Source organism: Eumetopias jubatus, unplaced genomic scaffold (genome assembly GCF_037043125.1).
Source record: "Eumetopias jubatus isolate StellerSeaLion01/CBP00866 unplaced genomic scaffold, mEumJub1_p1.0 scaffold_5, whole genome shotgun sequence".
In the NCBI taxonomy this organism is placed as follows: domain Eukaryota; kingdom Metazoa; phylum Chordata; class Mammalia; order Carnivora; family Otariidae; genus Eumetopias; species Eumetopias jubatus.
In genome coordinates this window covers 28,190,701-28,213,075 of record NW_028274811.1, presented here as the reverse complement: position 1 = coordinate 28,213,075, position 22,375 = coordinate 28,190,701, and the positions used below count along the sequence as shown (strand labels likewise).

The 22,375-nt window shown below is 42.4% G+C and overlaps 1 protein-coding gene across 2 annotated transcripts in view; it reads left to right on the top strand.

The window, feature by feature from the left end:
* Positions 1 to 6,395: 6,395 nt before the first annotated feature.
* The window catches only part of SAR1B (secretion associated Ras related GTPase 1B), a 32,695-nt gene continuing 16,715 nt past the window's right edge, over positions 6,396 to 22,375 (top strand). The window contains exons 1-3 of one of the 2 annotated variants that reach the window (XM_028103646.2): positions 6,396 to 6,486; positions 14,013 to 14,095; positions 19,820 to 19,895. In XM_028103646.2, the coding sequence (XP_027959447.1) occupies positions 19,838 to 19,895 (58 nt within the window). In that variant the 5' untranslated portion in view covers positions 6,396 to 6,486; positions 14,013 to 14,095; positions 19,820 to 19,837. The remainder of the gene's footprint in view (positions 6,487 to 14,012; positions 14,096 to 19,819; positions 19,896 to 22,375) is intronic. The other variant, XM_028103645.2, reaches the window with a different exon arrangement.

Here is a 22,375-nt window from a genome sequence, read left to right as displayed (position 1 = left end):
TGGGGCTCCATCCCAGGACTCTAGGACCACGACCCGAGCCAAAGGCAGACACTTAATGACTGACCCACCCAGATGCCCCCAGGTGTCCCTAATTCTTTTAGGTTCTTAACTATTATGCTACATTGTATCCCATCTGATATAGACCTAATAGTGTAATAGTGTAATTTGTCAGGCCCCATCTGCCTGAAATATCAAATGCCAATTCATTTTCCTTTCCTAACCCCAAATACCTCCCTCTGTCCCTATACCCTCTACAAACACCCTAGCATCACAGTATCAGAGATGCACCTTCTACTCTAAAACCCATCTTTTCATTATATTTTCTGCTGAATGACCTCACCAATTCTTTCATTTGTTGATTAATTAATTTATTCAACAAATATCAAGTGGCTTCCCTATGCCAGGTACTTGCTAAGCACCAAGCAAAAACAGAACAGGACAGACAAGTTCTCTTCCTACTGTGAATTTTACAGTGGAGGAAACAGAAAAGAAAAATGTATATAAATATATAGTTTTAAGTTTAAAATTTGGTCAGTGCTATTGAAGTATTGGTACTGAGACAGAGAATAGCAAGTAAGAGCCTGATTTGGTTAAGATGGTCAGGACAAGAGGTGACATTTAAGTTGTGATCCAAAGGATGAGAAAGCTGCTATACAGAGAGAGAAAATGGGAAGAAGAAGGGCTCTGGCCAAAGGGAACAGCACCTACAAAATGCAGAGGCAGGAATGAACTTGCTATGGTGAGCAAGGCAGAATGGCAAGAGATAAGATTGGAGAATTGGAGGGGGCCAGAGCAATAAGAGTCTTGTATGGCATTGTAAGGAGTTAGGCCTTGGGAAGCAGTTGAAGAGTTGTAAAGAGGGGAGTGATTTGATCCAATTCATGCTTTAAGATGAATGCATGTTAAAAAAAATCTGGGGGGGCCACCTAGGTGGCTCAGTTGGTTAAGTGTCTGTCTTCGACTCGACTCAAGTCATGATCCCAGGAGCTCCCTGCTCAGTGGGGAGTCTGCTTCTCCCTCCCTCTGCCTCTTCCCTAGCTTGTGTGTGCTCTTGCTCGCTCGCTCTCTCTCACATAGATAAATAAAATCTTTAAAGAAAATTAAAAAAATCTGGGGTGCCTGGCTGGCTCAGTGGGTGGAGCATGCAACTCTTGATCTTGGGGTGGTGACTTTGAGCCCCACGTTGGGCCTAAAGCTTACTTAAAAAAAAAAAATAATCCAACAGCTGTGATGATAATTGATTGCAGGGAGAAGAATGGAGTTGCAGTAAACCAGGCCAGCAATGCCAGTAATCTGCAGTGAGGTTGTTATAGTGGAAATAAAAGTAATCCAAGTTAAAATTCTGGACTTTGATATCTCCTTTATTTTTGCTACTAACATACTATCAATCATGACATCTTATAGGTTACAATGTTTATAGTTTCTCACACACAACTCCCTATTTTCCTGTTCCAACTGACCCAATCCAGGCCTTTGTTACCATTCACCTGCATGATTGGAGCAGCTTCATTCCTGATCTTGATTTTCAGTCAAGCTGTTCCAATACAATCCTCACAGTGTGGCCAGAGCAAACTTTCAAAAACTACACTGAACATGTTCCAGCTTTACTTGAAACCCTCAAGAGGCTCTATAGTTTAGGAGCCAAGGTCCCCAGTAGTCCAGCCCAAATCTACCCAGTCAAATAATACTTGCATAGTGCTTTTCCCATCTCTCTCCCTTTGTGTATATTATTCTCTCTTATACCATCCCTACTGGATATTAATCCCCATTTAACCTATACAGGAACTCTAAGTGGCTAGTGATATTAGAAGCATAGTCTGTGGGGGCGCCTGGGTGGCTCAGTTGTTAGGCGTCTGCCTTCGGCTCAGCTCATGATCCCAGGGTCCTGGGATCGAGCTCTGTATAGGGCTCCCTGCTCGGCGGGGAGCCTGCTTCTCCCTCTCCCACTCCCCCTGCTTGTGTTCCCTCTCTTGCTGTGTGTCTCTCTGTCAAATAAATAAATCTTAAAAAAAAAAAAAGGGGGCGCCTGGGTGGCTCAGTTGGTTAAGCGACTGCCTTCAGCTCAGGTCATGATCCCAGGGTCCTGGGATCGAGCCCCGCATCGGGCTTCCCGTTCTGCGGGAAGCCTGCTTCTTCCTCTCCCACTCCCCCTGCTTGTGTTCCCTCTCTCGCTGTCTCTCTCTCTGTCAGTTAAATAAACAAATAAAATCTTTAAAAAAAAAAAAAAAGAAGTATAGTCTGGCTGGAGGTTGTGCTCTTATCTATTATATTTTAGTAAAAATGCATCCATTAAAATTCAGAATTTAGAATACTTAATTACATGGTAAAGCATCTATGACAAATGTTTTGAATTTTAAATGTTTTATAAAACCGTGTATAGTATGATTATAATCTAATAAAAGTGGTTTTATCTGTAAGGTGAGACTGGGGGTGATTTTTGTTTGCATGAGGTATTTTTCTGGATTTCCCAAACTTTTTACAATTAGTATGTATTACTTTTATAACAACAATCACCAAAAAGAATGGGGGGAAATATGCTATGTAGCCTTTAAGACTCTCCTCAAACACTGGCATCACCAGCCCCTTCACTCCCTCACCACCACCACCACCATTTTGTACATTATTATCCTCTCTCCCCCTACCTTCTTTGAGAGTTAGGTGTGACTTAACACATTTCCCGGCCAAACTGAAAGGTCCTTGAATAAAGATGCTATGTCTTGCTTATTGTCACAACCCTCCATTCCTAGCCATTTTACCATTTCTTGCTGAAGCCAGGAGTTTAGATTTTTTAAGGCTGACTAAAATGCCAGCAATATCAGGGAAAAAAAGCCTATCCAGGATAAGAGCTATAATTTTGAGGAGTCCAGTGAAGTAGTCCTTTCACTACTTAAAAGCAATGGTTAAATCTGTTAACCTCAGGGGTGCCTGGGCGGTTCAGTGGGTTGAGCAACAGACTCTTGATTTCAGGGTCATGGGATCAAGCCCCATGTTGGGCTGCGCACTCGAGCGTGGAGCCTGCTTGGAATTCTCCCTCCTCCCTTTGCCCCTCCCCGCTTGCATGCTCCCTTTTTCTCTCTACAACTAAAAAAAATAATATATATATATTTTTAAACCTGTTAACCTTCAAAATAAAACTGTCCATTATCTTACTACCAAAAAAAAAAAGTCTATTCTGAAATAGCAGAGAATTGCATTTCCAGACACACAAGCTAGGGCTCTGCAAGTCTAGAGAACAAAGGTGAGGACCACCCTTTATAGAGGAACGGCTAAATTGAGAGGACTTTGTTATAAACAAAACGCCCATTGGAATAAACTGGGAGTTCTTTTTTTTTTTAAGATTTATTTATTTATTTGAGAGAGCGAGAATGAGAGAGAGAGTACATGAGAGGGGTGAGGGCCAGAGGGAGAAGCAGGCTCCTCGCCGAGCAGGGAGCCCGATGTGGGACTCGATCCCGGAACTCCGGGATCATGACCTGAGCGGAAGGCAGTTGCTTAACCAACTGAGCCACCCAGGCGCCCTAAACTGGGAGTTCTAAGTGTAGTTGCTTTTCACTGCCTGAGTTGTGACAGTCTCTAATTGGCTGGGCTGCTGCTGGACAAAGAAATTCTTTCCTCCTGCTATGGTAGTAAAATAGTCTTTTTCCTATGGGGAATGCAAGGTAAGTCTCTTCCTGTTGGGGTCTGCAATGAAGGAAGAGTGGTAGCGTATAAGAGCTCCCACATCTGGCTCCTGACTCCATTTTACTATATACATACGTACATATATATATATATATATTTTTTTTTTAAAGTAAATTCTGTACCCAACATTGGGCTCTAACTCATGATCCCAAGAACAAGAGTCCCATCCTCCATGGACTGAGCCAGCCAGGCACCCCTCCTGACTCCATTTTAAATGAGATTTCCTTTTATTAATTTTAAGAAATCAAACCGGATTCAAGAGTAGGTAAGTGGGAAAGAGAGTAGAGGGGAACCCAGACTGGAAAAACAAGTTCCTCTAACTCAGATCAATGGACTCTAGTGAAATTCTTCAATCCCTTTAGGACAAAAATGTATCTAGGAGGGGTGCCTGGGTGGCTCAGTCGGTTAAGTGTCTGCCTTCGGTTCAGGTCATGATCCCAGGGTCCTGGGATTGAGCCCCACATCAGGCTCCCTGCTTGTGCTGTCTCGCTGTCAAATAATGAAATCTTTTATAAAAACGTACGTAGGAGGGGCACCTGGGTGGCTCAGTTGGTTAAGCATCAGCCTTTGGCTCAGGTCATGATCCCAGGGTCCTGGGATCGAGTCCCACATTGGGCTCCTTGCTCAGCACAGAGCCTGCTTCTCCCTTTGCCTGCTGCTCCCCCTGCTTGTGCTCTCTCTCTCTGACAAATACATAAAATATTTTTAAAAATACATAGGAGTCCTTCATTTATGAATGGATCACTTGCTCATATGTATTGAGCACCTATTATATGCCAAGCACTGAAAATACGTTCAAGAGAAGAAAAGACAGATATGGTTCCTGACCTCAGGAGGCTTACAGAATGTCTATTGGGAGAGACTCTACACAAATAATCACATAGTTACTTGGACAATTATAAGGTAAGTTGAATGATAATAGGCTAATTGTACAGTTGCTGGGGAAACCCAAGTTTGGGAGGCAGTTTTGTTTATGTTTTATTTTTTTAAAGATTTTTTTATTTCAGAGAGAGGGAGGGGGGAAGGAGGGGGAGAGGGGGAGGGGGAGGGAGAGAATCTCAAGCAGACTCCCCACTAAGCATGGAACTCTACGTGGGGCTGGATCTCAAAACCCTGAGATTTTTTTTTTTTTAAGATTTTATTTCTTTAACAGAGAGACACAGCAAGAGGGAACACAAGCAGGGGGAGTGGGAGAGAGAGAAGCAGGCTTCCCGCGGAGCAGGGAGCCTGATGCGGGGCTCGATCCCAGGACCCTGGGACCACGGCCCGACCCGAAGGCAGACACCCAACGACTGAGCCACCCAGGTGCCCTCAAACCCTGAGATTTTGAGCTGAGCTGAAATCAAGAGTGGGAAGCTTAAAGGACTGAGGTTTTAATGAAAGAGGGCTATCTGTGCTGAGACCTGAAGAGTGTATATTTATGACATAGGGAGGTGGAGAGGAGAGGTTTAGAAAATTTGTTCTGGCAGAAGAAATGGCAAATATGAAGGGAAGACACATGGGCTAAGGCATTTCCTGAGACTGCAGCAGAAGGAGGGAGATCCAGCAGAGCAAGTTATAGGTTTTTCTTCTGTTGAATAATCAATTCTTTAACCCCCAAACAGCTCCTCCTTCTGTCCCTCTGACCTAGAAACCTGGCTTGAGAGCAATCTTGACAGCATCACACTTCCATTCAAGGCACCCAAATATTCTTATTTAAACACATTGAAAGGGAGCGCCTGGGTGGCCCAGTCGGTTAAACATCTGCCTGTGGCTCAGGTCATGATCCCAGGGTCCTGGGATTGAGCCCCACATCAGGCTCTCTCCTTAGCAGGAAGCCTGCTTCTCCCTCTCCCACTCCCCCTGTTTGTGTTCTCTCTCTTGCTGTCTCTCTCTCTGTCAAATAAATAAATAATCTTTAAAAAACAAAAAATAAAGCTCAAAACCTAGCATCCAACCCATTATCTGGCACATAATTATGTTTTGTAAATTACTTAAGAATTCAAGAAACAGGTGTACTTTGAAAATATATTTTTTTAAATACATTTTTAGGGGCGCCTGGGTGGCTCAGTCATTAAGCGTCTGCCTTCGGCTCAGGTCATGATCCCAGGGTCCTGGGATTGAGCCCCGCTTCGGGCTCCCTGCTCAGCTGGGAACCTCCTTCTCCCTCTCCCACTCCCCCTGCTGTGTTCCCTCTCTCGCTGTGTCTCTCTCTGTCAAATAAATAAAATCTTTAAAAAAATAAAATAAAATAAATGCATTTTTAGGGCGCCTAGGTGGCTCAGTTGGTTAAGCGACTGCCTTCGGCTCAGGTAATGATCTTGGAGTTCCAGTATGGAGTCCCGCACTGGGCTCCCTACTCTGCGGGGAGTTGGCTTCTCCCTCTGGCCCTCCCCACTTCATGTGCTCTCCCTCTCTCTCAAATAAATAAAATCTTAAAAAAAAATAAAGTGCATTTTTTAAAAAACGGATGTCATAGATAATTTTCCCAAGCTACAGACTCGCGTTTCCTTCTCTGCCTAGGCCCTCGGGTCCCTGAAGCCCCTTCCCGCGGACGTGGGGAGACCAGGTTGCTGAAAGGCTGGCTCCAGCCAGCAAGCGCGCTGAGCCTGGGGTTTGGCGGCGGAACCGCGGGGAGGCGGAACTTTGGGCTCGTGGAACTGTGGCCCTGCGGACCGCCAGGAGGGAAGCATCCCCCCGCCCCCGCCCCCGGCCCGGAAGGAGCTGATGGGAGCTGGGACATCGGCAGCCATAGCGCTTTGCAGTTCGAACTAGACGGGTGTAGGGCGGTCGCCAGGTGAGGAACTGCGATCTCTCCATTCGCAGGTGAGTGGAGGTCTCTTCTCCCAGTAGAACTGGCAGGCGGCAGCTGTGGATCCCAGGGAAGGTGCACTTTTCGGGCCTGAGCCCACCGGGGCCCCTGCTTGTGGCCAGGCGAGGAAGGGGTCCCTGTTTTCCTCTCCGGAGTCAGGCGGCACTAAGAGGAACGGGTTCGTTTCCTGCTCTGCGGTGGTCGCCGTGAGAGTCCTCTGGATAGTACACCTGCTGCTGTCAAACGGTGTCATTTCAGAAAAGAATGAGCTGACTATAAGCCGCAGATAAGCCCTTCCTTCCCCTCAGCCTCAGTTCCCTCACCTGATCAGGTGAAGGCGGCGGGGATCATTGACAGCTCAAGACCCTGTGACGCGGTGTTTTCAGTTCTCCCAATTAGTGTGGCGGCAAAGTGAGCTTCCTTACTAGTAGAAGTTAACGTTTGGCCATAGCCCAAGTCCCAGCTGAGTGGGAGAAAAGATAAACTGGTTGGGGGAAAACTAATGATTTATAAATTGTTCCAAGATTTTTGAACAACATAGAAATTTGTTTTGACAGCAGCTGAAACTCTGACCTCATTGGCCCGAAGAACCAAACTCATTAGGAATGTATTTGGTACATTGGGCAAAACGAGGTGAGGGAATCCTTTTAACTTGAAAAATTAAACCTAGTATTATTTGCATATTTACCTGTCAAGCTCACTATTACCACGTGTCTTACTCTGAAGAATATCCTAAGTTCAGTGTTAAAATACCAGCTAAGGGTATGAAAGAAGGGGCGCCTGGGTGTCTCAGTCGGTTAAGCGTCGGCCTTTGGCTCAGGTCATGATCCCAGAGTCCTGGGATTGAGTCCCGCGTGGGCTCCCTGCTCAGCGGGGAGTCTGCTTTTCCCTCTGCCTCTTCCCCTGGCTTGTGCGTGCTCTCCCTCAAATAAATAAAATCTTAAAGAAAAAAAGTATGAAAGAAAAGGAAACATTTACTGTCTCCTGTTTGTGAGGTGCTAGCCATTCGCACAACAATTCATTAAGGAAGGTAATGGTATCTCTATTTTACAGATGGGGAATAAGGGGAGACTTACAATTTGTCAATAATTAGTGGTGCTGACATAGCAAAGCAATGTGTATATCTAATACTGTTTTGAGGATTTACATTCATTACCAAAATATTTGGAACTTTAAAAACTAATCTTATAGTTTAGTGGCATTTTCTGAGTTTGCAGAAAAGGAATGTTTTGCCTTTATTTTAGAAATGTTAGAGAAGCATTATTAATCATTACAAAGATGAGCAGTTGAAAAAAGTACATTTTAATCATCCTTTCCTTGCACTTCAAGCAGGAATTGAGACAAAAGATTAGGCTATCAGAAATGAAAATCACTGCCACATTATTTGAAGTTTATAAATCATAATTCTGTATAATGATTATTTCTCCACCCTCTTCTTTGAGTATACTTGGTTGATACTCATTTAAATTATTTCTCTGTGGGCGCCTGGGTGGCTCAGTCGGTTAAGCGACTGCCTTCCGCTCAGGTCATGATCCTGGAGTCCCGGGATCGAGTCCTGCATCGGGCTCCCTGCTCGGCGGGGAGTCTGCTTCTCCCTCTGGCCCTCTTCCCTCTCGTGCTCTCTATCTCTCATTCTCTCTCTCAAATAAATAAATAAATAAAATCTTTAAAAAAAATAAATGATTTCTCTGCAAAACATAACTAAGCAAACACCTTTAAAATCATGCATTTGAAAAATTTCTCTTGTAAGTGATGAACCACTGAATTCTTCTCCTGAAACCAATATGCACTGTATGTTAACTAACTAGAATTTAAATAAAAATTTAAAAAAAAACTTTCTCTTTGTTCTGTGTAGCTTTTAAAATAATTTCAATTAAGAGTATTTTAAGGGGGAGGGGGCACCTGGGTGGCTCAGTCCTTAAGCGTCTGCCTTCAGCTCAGGTCATGATCTCAGGGTCCTGGGATTGAGCCCCGCTTCGGGCTCCCTGCTCAGCGGGGAGTCTGTTTCTCCCCCTCCCCCTGCTTGTGTTCCCTCTCTCACTGTGTCTCTCTCTGTCAAATAAATAAATAAAATCTTAAAAAAAAAGAGCATTTTAAGGGGGCTTCTGGCTTGCTCAGTCAGGGGGGAATGCTACTCTTGATCTTGGGGTCATGAGTTCAAGCCCCATGTTGGGCCTAGAGCTTTTTAAAAAAAAGTATTTTAAGGATTGAATTTGTCACTGTTTATATCAATTCTCATTTTCCTTTTTTTTTTAGATTTTATTTATTTATTTGACAGAGAGAAACAGCGAGAACAGGAACACAAGCAGGGGGAGTGGGAGAGGGAGAAGCAGGCCCCCTGCTGAGCAGGAAGCCTGATGTGGGGCTCGATCCCAGGACTCTGGGATCATGACCTGAGCCGAAGGCAGACGCTTAAAGACTGAGCCACCCAGGCGCCCCTCGGTTTTCACTTTCTTAATTCAGTACAGGCAAGTTCAGTACTTAGACTCACAACAACCTTATTCATAATATAGCGTTCTTTCCCCCTTCTCTTACTCTTAAAAAAATCCTATTTATATTTGTCACAGATTTAACCTTTCAATTGAGTGTCATTTTTGCCTAAAGGAAACTTGAGTTTGTACTTTTGGTTGATTACATGAACCCAAAGGTCTAATTCCATTACTATGATTGCTATGCATTCAATCATAAAATGTTTTTTTTTTTAAAGATTTTATTTATTTATTTGAGAGAGAGAGAGAATGAGAGATAGAGAGCATGAGAGGCAAGAGGTTCAGAGGGAGAAGCAGACTCCCTGCTCAGCAGGGAGCCCGATGTGGGACTCGATCCCGGGACTCCAGGATCATGACCTGAGCCGAAGGCAGTCGATTAACCAACTGAGCCACCCAGGCGCCCCATAAAATGTTTTTTTGAGTTTTGTATTTGCATCATTATTTCAAAACTCTAAAGGCTATAGAAAGAAAATCTAAGAAATTTAGGGGAAAATATTTATAAAGTCAGCACTGTCTTGAAACATTTAACATTATTACTTTCCATCCTTGGTAATACACATGGCCTTGCTGAAATTCTATAAAACATGGTTTTATAGAATTTAAGAGATTACTTAAAAACATGGTTTTATAGAATTTAAGAGATTACTTAAAAACATGGTCAAGCAGAGTTTGGTCTCATATTTCTAGTACTATTTGAATTTGTTTTTTTTTTTTTAAAGATTTTGTTTATTTATTTGAGAGAGAGAATGAGAGAGAGAGTACATGAGGGGGGGGAAGGTCAGAGGGAGAAGCAGACTCCCCACTGAGCAGGGAGTCCGATGCGGGACTTGATCCTGGGACTCCAGGATCATGACCTGAGCCGAAGGCAGTCGCTTAACCAACTGAGCCACCCAGGCGCCCCTAGTACTATTTGAATTTGAAAGAGAAGTGTGCATAATTTCTAAATGAGCATAATTTCTAAATAAGGTAGCTTACTGATCTTATGGAATTATACACATTTTTATCATAAACCTGATGAAGATGGGTAGAAAATTATGATTAATCTTTTCTAGTAAATATCTTTACCTAGAGTTGAAGGAAACTATTCTAGTACCTATTCTGGTGACAGTCAATGACAATGTTGTTAATATTTAAAGTAAAGACATTCATGGGACCCCTGGGTGGCTCAGTCGGTTGGGCGTCTGCCTTCAGCTCAGGTCATGATCCCAGGGTGCTGGGATCGAGTCCCACATCGGGCTCCGTGCTCCCTTCTCCCTCTCCCCCTGCTGCTCCCCCTGCTTGTGCTCGCTCGCTCTTTCTGATAAATAAATAAAATATTAAAAAAATAATTTTTTTTTTTTTTTTTTTTTGGCCTGGGTGGCTCAGTCGTTAAGCATCTGCCTTCGACTCAGGTCATGATCCCAGGGTCCTGGGATCAAGCCCCGCATCAGGCTCCCTGCAACGCGGGAGGCCTGCTTCTCCCTCTCCCACTCCCCCTGCTTGTGTTCCCTCTCTCGCTGTGTCTCGCTGTCAAATAAATAAATAAAATCTTTAAAAATAAATAAATAAAGACATTCATGAAAAATATTAAAAACTTCTTGGGGCTCCTGGGTGGCTCAGTTGTTAAGCGTCTGCCTTCGGCTCAAGTCATGATCCCAGGGTCCTGGGATCGAGCCCCGCATTGGGCTCCCTGCTCCTCGGGAAGCCTGCTTCTCCCTCTCCCACTCCCCCTGCTTGTGTTCCCTCTCTCGCTGTGTCTCTCTCTGTCAAATAAATAAGTAAAATCTTTAAAAACAAACAAATAAATAAATAAAATCTTAAAAAAAAAATTCTTCATATTGGGGCGCCAGGGTGGCTCAGTCGGTTAAGCGTCTGACTGTTGATTTCGGCTTGGGTTGTGAAATCGAGCCCCGAGTTGGGCTCAGCTCTGGGTATGGAGCCTGCTTAAGATTCTTTCTCCCTCTCCCCATCCCTCTTTCTCTCTCTCCCCATCTCTCAAAAATTTTTTTTTCATATTAGAATACTGAAATCTTTCAGTTTTTTTTTTAAGATTGTATTTATTTGACAGAGACAGAGAGAGAGAGACAGCGAGAGAGGGAACACAAGCCAGGGGAGTGGGAGAGGGAGAAGCAGGCTTCCCGCTGAGCAGGGAGCCCGATGCGGGGCTCGATCCCAGGACCCTGGGATCATGCCCTGAGCTGAAGGCAGACGCTTCACAACTGAGCCACCCAGGCACCTCTTTCAATATTCTTGTTAATATTGAAGTTAACTTGAAAATTGGCATTTAGAGTTTGTACTTTTGAGGAGGCACCTGGTTCAGTTGGTAGGGTGTACAACTCTTGATCTCAGGGTTGTAAGTTCAAACCCAATGCTGGGTGTAGAGATTACTTAAAAAATAGTTAAAAATAAAATTTGTGTTTTGAATTTCAGTTAATTTAGTTGGAATGAGTTAATGCCACTTTACGTTGTGTAGTATACAAAATATTTTCAGGTACACTATCATAATTAATCTTTTTTTTTAACACTTTATTTGAGAAAGAGAGAGCACGAGAAGTGGGGAGGGCAAAAGGAGAGAGAGAAGCAGGCTCCCGCTGAGCAAGGAGCCTGCTGCAGGGCTCCATCCCAGGACCCTGCCTGGGAGCATGACCTGAGCCAAAGGCAGATGCCCAACTGACTGAGCCACCCAGGCGCCCCACATAATTAATCATTCTTAAAACTCTGTGAGACAGATAGTATTCCTATTATAGGTAAGAAGAAATTGGAGCTCAGAAAGATTGGCTTTCCCAGAATGAAATAATAGTATTTCAAAAGATGCATATTAAATCCTGATTTTTAAAATTCTAGGATAGGGGCACCTGGGTGGCTCAGTCGTTGAGCGTTTGCCTTCGGCTCAGGTCATGATTCCAGGGTCCTGGGATCGAGCCCCGCATCGGGCTCCCTGCTCTGCAGGAAGCCTGCTTCTCCCTCTCCCACTCCCTCTGCTTGTGTTCCCTCTTTCGCTGTGTCTCCCTCTCTGTCAAATAAATAAATAAATAAATAAATAAAATCTTAAAAAAATAAAATAAAATTCTAGGAAAGTTACTCACTTTCACCATGGCCCTACCATCCTTTGCTTCCCAAACTTAATAATGTATTGTTTCTATAATGCTACTCTGGTGTTATATTTGCCTTTTTAGACCATTGGAGCTTTTATTTTTATTTATTTTTTAATAGCTTTATTGAAATATAGTTCACATACCATAAAATTTATCCTATTAAAGTATACAATTCAGTGTTTTTAGTATATTCACAGTGTTATGCAGCCATCACCACTATCTATTCCAGAACATTTTCATCACCCAAAAAGAAACCCAGTACCTATGAGCAGTCACTCCCAGTTTCCCCTTACCTCCCTCATCTGACAACCACTAACTTACTCTGAGAACTTACATGTTCAGGACATTTCATGTAAATGGAATCATTCATGTAAGTTTAATGGGAGAAGGCTTTAAGCAGTTATTTGTAATCTGAGAGGTTCTGCTCCATTCTACTTTTGTACTGATTTTCATGTTACTGGAGTAGATCACTTTTCTAATCTGCATAGGCACTTTTCCTGTTTGTTGTTCATGCAATAAATAAATCTGCTGACGTGTATATGTTTCCTTATTCTTGACCTTTGCTCTTCACATGTCTAATAGTGTGTTCATGGTGTTGTGTAACCTGTTCTCAGGGCTCAGGTATCTGTTTGTGGCTAAGTAACATTTATTCTTAGTTGGGCATTTTTATTTCTACTTTAAAATGACTAATGCTTCCTACCTTGTTTTAAGGTTCTTAGAAACCACAACTTTATTGAAATATAAATATCTCATTATCTTCTAAAGCAGAGTTTCCCATATATGTTAATAAATTATTTCTCTAGGGACAAATTTTACAACAGCAAATTTGGACCATCTTTATGCAAAAAATCGTTTTTCCTTCAAGTCTTACCCCATTCTACTCTCTGTCAGTTTCATGGCTTTCGCCTACTAACAGTCATCTTCAGTGAAGACTTCTTTTTTTTAGTAAACTCTGTCCTCAATGTGGGGTTCGAACTCATGACCCCGAGATCAAGAGTCACATGCTCCACTGACAGCCAGCCAGGCACCCCTTCAATGAGGACTTTGTCACTTGATTCATAGTCTTGCTCTCTCTAGCCCCGCGTTCTTCCTGGTGATTGTGCTGTCGGCGTGGACAGTATACCATGTAGCCTGGCTTCCCCTTTCTTTCACTCCAGCTTTCTTCATCTGTCTGTGCCAGAGATGGGCCTTGGAATTTGCCACCACCCAGACCCGATCCTCTGGAAATTTTGAACCCCACACTCTCCTCCAGTTTGCTGACACAATTCTGCTCCACCTTTCACTTTTCTTGCCCTTTTACTATGCCTATGTGTGTCTACAGTTGCTTTTCGACCAGAGATTTTCCCCCTGTTCTCTTAGTTCTCTTCTGTGAGAAGCCTGCCTTTGCTGCCCAGTTTATCCCCAGGTACTAGCTGCCTTTATACCTTTATTCACACAGCCTGAACTTTTGATCATATCACTTCAGCCTCTCACTAGTACTCTCAAATTCCTGTTCCCCTTGTCTTTTTTCAGTTCCTAATCCCTGTTCACTCCATTTCTGTAAAGCTGATCCTCGCTGGGAGGGAGTGGCCGGGAGAGGGGGAGGTTGGAAATCCATGCAGATGGATGGTGCTGTGAATGTTTTTCAGCCCCAGCCAAGCACTTGGCCCTTTTTAGCAGTCTTTTAACTTGATCTTTTCCCCACAGTAGCTATTCGAATCCTCACTCTGCTCCTCAGAAAATTCTCAGTACCCCTTCTCCACTTTTGGAGTCTGATTCCTGCTGCCTCCACTGTATGTTCCCTGGCCCTGCTTCCTTCTACTCTTAGAGGAGATGTGCTCTCAGCCCTGGCTCCTCTTATGAGACTGTGCCCCTTTTTGCAATTCCTTCCTTCCCTTTCTCGCTCATCTTTAACCTCTCCCTTTCTGCTAGCTCCTTCTTACCAACAAACTTACCCTTCCTTAAGAAGAAAATCCCACTTCTGTCCTTCCATTTCAGACTCTTTGAAAGAGGACTCTTCCCTTACTGCCTCCAGCTACTGACCGTCTGTCCTACTACTTCTCCATACTGACAGCAACCAGGTATGAAGTACTTATTTTGTGCATTTTATCTCAGCTTGATCTTTACAGCACCCTGAGAGAGTTTTGCAAAAGAAACTGTAGCTTGTTCTAAGGTCACACAGTTAATGACTCTTGGAGACCCAGCCCTGCTGTGCTCTAAGTACTGGCCTTGGGCTCTCCTGGACTTCCACTCTGCTGTGGGTGACTCAGGCTCTCAGCGGTGGTCTCCTGTCACAAAGCAAGCTGTGACATCTCTGCAGCGGTACTAATGGGGCTAACTTCTTTCCACCTTTGCCACCGTCTCTTCTTGTTGTTTTGTTTTGTTTTGTTTCTTTAAGATTTTATTTATTTGAGGGGCATCTGGGTGAGTGGCTCAGGTCATGATCCCAGGGTCGTGGGATCGAGCCCCGCATCGGGCTCCCTGCTCAGCCAGAGGCCTGCTTCTCCCTCTCCCTCTCCCCCTGCTTGTGTTCCCTCTCTCTCTGTGTCTCTCTCTGTCAAATAAATAAATAAAATCTCTAAAAAAGATTTTATTTCTTTGAGAGAGTGAACAAGAGAGAGAGCACAAGCGGGTGGAAGGGCAGAGGGAGAGGGAGAAGCAGACTCCCCTCAGAGCAGGGAGCCTGATGTGGGGCTCGATCCCAGGACCCCCCGCTCATGACCTGAGCAGAAGGCAGATGCTTAACTGACTGAGCCCACCCAGGCGCCCCTCTTCTCGTTCTATGCTTGCTGGGTTCTGTTGGTTCTTCCACTCCTCTGTCCCTTAAAGATCATCTCAAGTGAAAACTCATTTCTTCCATAGCATTTGGCTGGTGCTTGAGGCAGGAGGCCTTTAGGTAGAATTGGTGGGAGAAATTCATTTGTTGGTTGGGATGGAGAATGGGCAGAGGTTTTAAGGTGGTAAAGTATAGGTCACCGGCAGTGAATGGCAAGTGGTTTACTTTGGCCCAGGGAAGGCTACAAGTAGGGAAGATTTAAGCTTGTAAAGGTGACCAAAAGATAGATAGTGGAAGTTCTGGAATATTGGACGAGGAGTTTGAATCATTTCTCAGCCCACAGACCTCCAGTGGCTCTCTATGCATAGGTATAGGGTGGCTATATAATTTCACACCTAATCAGGATGCTTTTGAGAGTGAAAGGAAGCACTATGAATAATTGTACTGAGCTAACTTTGCTGAGACTGTCCCCAGCAAGCTGGGAGTTATAGTCACCCTAACCATGCAGTAAATCAAGTCTAAGATGGTATTTTGATGAAGCCACTCTGGAGGGTGTGTACAGAGTGGTACAAACAAAATTTGAAGTTAAGATGGTAGTTTGGGAATGTGATTTAAGGTCTTCACTAACTGGTTCCTATAGGAATCGAAGAAAGCTTGAGACTGCAGAAATTGATAGAGCTGGGGAATAACTAACTGGATGTGTGATGTGAGGGAGGAGGAATTACGTGTCAGAGTCATAAGCTGGAGTGATTAAAAAAATGGTATGTAACCATTTAAACAAATATAGCCTTTGTTATAAAGCCACTGCAGTGTAAGAGAAAGGGAACGGACTTAGAAGTCAGAAAGACCCGTGTTTAGAACTTGGATGTGCCAATCCCCAATACTTGAGTTTTAGCTATTGTAACTTCAGTTTCTTCTTCTGTAAAATGGGAACAGTAATGTATTTACTTGGGGGCCCAGTCGGTAGAGCATGCGTGACTCTTGATCTTGGGGTCCTCATTTCAAGCCCCACATTGGGCATGGAGCCTACTCAAAAAATATATATATATATTTACTTTGAAAGGTTGTTGGGGTGTTTTAGTGGTGACATTCACAAAGTGCCTAGTCCTGTGGGCCACATGGTAGAAGAAATAAGAGCAGCTAATGCTGAATGCTTCCTCCATGCCAGATGCTAAGTGGTTTGTGTATAGTAATGGATTTAATCTTCACAACCATCTCAGGTAGCTACTGTTATTCCCAGTTTACAGGTAAGGAAATTGAAGTAACTTGCCTAAGGTCGGTGGTAAAATCCTGGCTCCGTAGTTCTTGTTCTTTTTTTTTTTTTAAAGTATTTATTTTTTGACAGAAAGAGAGAGAGCAAGAGAGGGAACACAAGCAGGGGGAGTGGGAGAGGGAGAAGCGGGCTTCCCACTGAGCAGGGAGCCAGACGTGGGGCTTGATCCCAGGACCCTGGGATCATGACCTGAGCCGAAGGCAGATGCTTAATGACTGAGCCACCCAGGCGCCCGCGTAGTTCTTGTTCTTAACCTTTCAACAAATCATAAAGCTTATGGGGGTAGCTGCTATTTCTTGTTAGCTTTGCTTTATTAAATTGAAAGACTGATTCAATATTGTTTCTTATATCAATATGTTATGGGTAGCAAGCATGAAGACCAAATGCCTAAATTTAGTCTCAGATTTGTTTCTCATTCTGACTTACGCCTCCCTTGTGAGCACCTGTTGACTGATGCTAAGTTTGCAGCCCCCTAACCTGTCCCATCATTTCACAGTACCTGACTTTTTGCTGTCCCCACTTAGTTTCACACCGCTGCACATAGTATAACAACCACTTAGCAAACTCTTATTTAATCTTCAAGATTCAGGCTGAACATCATCCAAGAAACCTTTCCTTAGGGACACCTGAATGGCTTAGTCGTTAAGGGTCAGCCTTCGGCTCAGGTCATGATTCAAGCCCTGCATCGCATCAGGCTCCCTGCTCAGCCCGAAGCCTGCTTCTCCCTCTCATACTCCCCCGTTTGTGTTCCCTCTCTTGCTGTCTCTCTCTGTCAAATAAATAAATCTTAAAAAAACAAACAAACAAAACAAACCTTTCCTTAGCTACAACTTGTTGTCTCTGTAGAACTGTGTAGAGACAAGGAGGACTGATTTTCTCTTTTTCTGTACAGAGCATAAAGTACATTTGTGAGCATACCATACCCCTTCCTACTGCATTACTTCTTTTTATTCTGATTTTACACTGTTATGATCATTCATCCCCTAATAGCTTATGATTTACAATATGGGCAGTCTTTTTCTTTGTGTTTGTATAAGTTTTGAAATTCTATAGGGTAAGTTGTTAACCATCCTAGATAATATCCTATTCAGTTTTAACATTTTTCAGTTGAATTACATTTGTGTAGCTAACTTACCTCTCTAGCTAGACTTTAATCTTTTCAAGAGAAAGAGCCATGTTTATCATCAGTATTTGTATCCCCCAGGGTGTCTAGCTTAGGACCTTGGACATGATATGAACTTGGTAATCACTATTGAATTAAATAAAATGTTTCAATACGCCACTGCTTTATTTGATTCCCTAGAGTAAAAATTATGATTCTATTTGAAAAACACACATCTTACCTAAAAATCTTCAGAAAAGATAAGCCACTGTATACATTTTCTGTGACTACAAGTTTCAGTTTCTACATCACCTAGAATAATAATAGAATGAGATATAATTTTCAACTTGAGTAAAATAAGAACTTCTGAGGTACTGGATTTTTTTTTTTTTAAGATTTATTTTAGAGAGAGAGAGTGAGCAGTGGTGAGGGGCAGAGGGGAGAGTCTTTTTTAAAGATTTTATTTATTTGTTATGTCAGAGAGAGAGCGCGCGCACAAGCAGGGGGAGGGGCAGAGGGAGAGGGAGAAGCAGACTCCCCACTGAGCAAGGAGCCCGATGTGGGACTTGATCCCAGGACTCTGGGATCATGACCTGAGCTGAAGGCAGATGCTTAACCAACTGAACCACCCAGGCGTCCCTGGATTTTTCTATATATGGCTCTTCTAGTTCTCATTCTTGTGCTACTGACATACGAAACTTTATAATTTGTGAGTCATTCTCAGTCAGGAATGGACTGGTTGCAAGAGCAAAATTTTGCTCTGGCGAGTTCAAGTCAGGGGATGGAAGAGGGGAGAGGCTATTGCCTGGATCCAGGGAATCTCCTAGTAAATACTGCTAGGCCTTCTAAACTGGAGGTAGGTGTCTCTTTTTTGTCTCTCATTTTCAGGGCAATGTAATCTCTTAACACCTTATCCTCTAGCAATTCTGAGTTTGGTGGGCCTGTCTGGATCAGGTTGGCAGCCCACTGACTGAGAGGTGGTTAAAGAAAGCAGTGTTGTGTGTCACACTTTGTTTAAAGAATGTCAAAGATAGCAGAACCTTTCAAATTGTTTGGACTTGGCCCAAGTTTTGGGCCTGGGTTTTGTTTAGCTCTAGAAAATGAACTTTGTTGATCTGAAAGTGTATTTTTGTATATGTGATCTTTCATTTCTCCAGGATTTTTTTTGTCTTCTTTCCATATTAGCTTTATTAGTTATCAAGCCCCTGTCAAGTAAATGCTAAACGGAACTATACTCTGCATTTTCTACTGTAATTTAAGAAAATGTTTTTTACAAACTGAGGGTTCTAGAGGGGAGGGGCTGGGGGGATGGGTTAGCCTGGTGATGGGTATTAAAGAGGGCACGTTCTGCGTGGAGCACTGGGTGTTATGCACAAACAATGAATCATGGAACACTACATCAAAAACTAATGATGTAATGTATGGTGATTAACATAATAAAAAAGTTAAAGAAATAAAAAATGTTTTTTAACATTCAGTAACATGATTAAAATTTGCAAAATGCAGAAAGATGACAGACCCAGAAATTTACCACCTGTTACCATTTACTACAAAAGACCAAAAGTAAGGGTTTTTACTCCACAAAGGTATAATCAGACTTGGAAACTTACTATCATAAATTTCCTTTTTTCATCTCTTTCTCTTTGCTCTTCCTTCCCCTACTCTAAGGTTTTGGTACCTATTTCATAGACCATATATACTTCATTTAACTTACTGTTGAATATAGATTATTTCCAAAATTTTTCTTACATAATGCTTTGATGCACATCTGAATATATGATTGTCCGTATTTCGGACAATTTCTAAAAGTAGAATTCTTGGGGGGCACTTGGGTGGTCACTTGGTTAAGCATCTGACTCTTCATCTCAGCTCAGGTCTTGATCTCAGGGTTGTGAGTTAAAGCATACCTTAAATAAGTAAGTAGAATTCTTGGGTCAAACAGTATAACATATATTACTGGCAAATTAGTTATTAAAAAGATTTGCATCAATTTATATTGCTATTAACTGCCTCTCTTACGACATCTTTTCCAGTTCTGGCTGTTAAAGTTCATTTTCGTGTTTGCCACTCTGATTGGCAAATAATGGTCTCTAGTTTGTTTTTTAATTAAAAATTTTTTTTGGTTTTTTAAAAATAGAGGGCTTTTACTTTTTTCTTTCCTTTTTTTTAAGATTTTATTTATTTATTTTACAGAGAGAGAGTTAGAACAAAAACACCAAGCAGGGAGAGTGGGAGAGGGAGAAGCAGACTCCCCGCTGAGCAGGGGGCCGATGCGGGGCTCGATCCCAGGACCCTGGGACCATGACCTGAGCCGAAGGCAGTCGCTTAACCGACTGAGCCACCCAGGCACACCCCCCCGCCCCCCCGCTGCCGCCTTTTTTTAAAGTAAGCTGTACACCCAGCATGGGGCTTGAACTCCCTACCCTGAGATCAAGAGTTGAATGTTCTACCAGTTAAGCCAGCCAGGCACCCCACTAGTTTGTATTTTAATGGCATTTTGGTTTCTATGCATCAGTATAGATCAGATTAGATCACCCTGGGTAAGAAGGGCTAACTCCTTATAGTAAGGTTGTTGTAGGATTATTTACTCAGAGTTCCTCTTTAATGTTGTTGTTAAATGTTGACTACTGAATTCAAAACACTTTCTTTTTCAGACTCTATAAGATTTGGATATGTCCTTCATATTTGACTGGATTTACAGTGGTTTCAGCAGTGTGCTACAGTTTTTAGGTATGTTGGCTCTTTGTTCTCTATGGTTATCCCATTTAATCCTACTTAAATAAAAGTGCTTATTTGTCTAGAACCTCTTTATATATAACCCAGTAGTTGCGAATGTGGGCTTTGAAATCATACAAACATGTACAGTTACTCATTGTATCTCTTATAAATTATGTAGTCTTGGGCAAATTACTTTCTCCACCTTAACCTTAGTTTCCTTATCTGTAAATTAAAAATAATTCCTACCCCTTAAGATTGTTGATAGGAATATTATTTACAGGAATAGCTACCTTTGATTAGCCAGTTTACCTAAGTGCTTTAGATACTTTATCTCATTTAATCCTCACAGGAATTCTCTGCATTATTTTTGTTACTATAAAATGCACATTCCATAAAGTGCCTTGTATATCATAACTGGTAGCATATAGTCTGCTAAATGAGACTTGTTTACCCAGCAAATCTGGCTAGTGATTTTCCTCTCTTCTGTAGATTTTAAAGAGGGAAAATTTTAGCATCTCATTCTCTTATTGACACTCTTAACTTCTCATATTTTCCAGCGAAACAAGCTTTTGATTAACTTTTATATTACGACATAGACAATTTTATTATAGTAATTAATGAAGATATTTCTGGTCTCCTATTTTCAAATCATGCTCTAAGTTTAGTCTCCATGTAATCATCATCTTGAACTGGAACAAAGAGAAACATTTCATGTAATTACAGAGTTGTCAACATAATTCCTGACTGGCCACAACCGTACTTATGAATTATAATCTCCTGTATAAATGGCTCTTTTTCCACAAACATAATTTTAACAAAGGAAATAAATTTTGTTTGGAAAATACACATTTTGTTTGACTATTATATATAAAAGGATAATGTAAGATCAAATTTTGTCAATCTATTTTTTTTAAAGATTTTATTTATTTATTTGACACACAGAGAGAGCGAGAGAGAGAGGGAGAGGGAGAAGGCACAAGCAGGGGGAGCGGCAGGCAGAGGGAGAAGCCAGGAAGCCCAGTGTGGGGCTCGATTCCAGGACCCTGGGATCATGACCTGGGCTGAAGGCAGCAGTTTAACCAACTGAGCCACCCAGGCAACCCTTGTCAATCTATTTTTATTTCTTATTTGAACCTCAATGTTTGCACATTTTTAAAAATCAAGGTTTTCTTTTTCCTTTTTAAACTAAAATTCCTCACATTTTATACTGTCACTCTACTACAGGTCAAATATCAGATCTCTCTATATTACCTCCTCAAGAATTCTTAAATATTTTTATCAGACTGAAATATTTTATTACGTATTTTTAACAACTGGGTCAGAAATAAACATTTTAAACTTCATTAGACTGGGATAACCCGGGTTGTAACAGGTTGGTATCTGTATCTCAGTTTATAGAAAAATTAATCTATGCTGAACTATGTTGAAAAAGCAAAATAGGGTGCCTGGGTGGCTCAGTTGGTTAAGCGACTGCCTTCGGCTCAGGTCATGACCCTGGAGTCCAGGATCGAGTCCCGTATCGGACTCCCTGCTCAGCGGGGAGTCTGCTTCTCCCTCTGACCCTCCCCCCTCTCGTGTGCTCGCTCTGTCTCTCATTCTCTCAAATAAATAAATAAAATCTTTAAAAAAAAAAAGCAAAATAAATTGCCTCATAAGCAGAAGCAAGAGGTTAATAGGGCTAACAGTAGGAGGCAGTGTAGAGAAATGAAATGAACCAAAGCTTTGGCATCAGGCATGGTTTCAAATCTCCTATCTGACTTCGGCATTTGAGCAAGTTAACTTTGAGCCTTTGTTCCCCTCTGTAAAAAAAGAGGATAATAATGTTTACTTCAAAGAGTTATTTTGTTTTGTTTTGTTTTTTTAATTTTATTTGAGAGAGAGAGTGAGAGAGAGCGAGTACAAGAGGGGGTAGGGTCAGAGGGAGAAGCAGACTCCCCGCTGAGCAGGGAGCTTGAGCGGGACTCGATCCTGGGACTCCGGGATCATGACCTGAGCCGAAGGCAGTCGCTTAACCAACTGAGCCACCCAGGCACCCTTCAAGAGTTACTTTGAAGATTAAATAATGTGTAACAGTTTGCTTAATAGTGTCTATCACAAAATAAGGATTTAGTTGGGCGCCTGGGTGGCTCAGTCCTTAAGCATCTGCCTTCGGCTCAGGTCATGATCCCAGGGTCATGGGATCGAGCCCCGCATCGGGTTTCCTGCTCAGTGGGAAGCCTGCTTCTCCCTCTACCACTCTCCCTGCTTGTGTTCCCTCTCTGTCAAATAAATAAATAAAATCTTTAAAAAAATTAAAAAAATAAGGATTTAGTCCAACCCACTTTAAAGGTTAAAGTTTAAACGTCGTAGGTGTTCCCTTTTGGAATCTTATCCAGTGCACTTTTACTACTTAAAAGGATGGTAAGATTGATTGTGATTGCACTGGTTAGAAACATTCGATGTAGAAATGTTTTAAGAAATAGGAATGTGGATCACCTGGGTGGCTCAGTTGT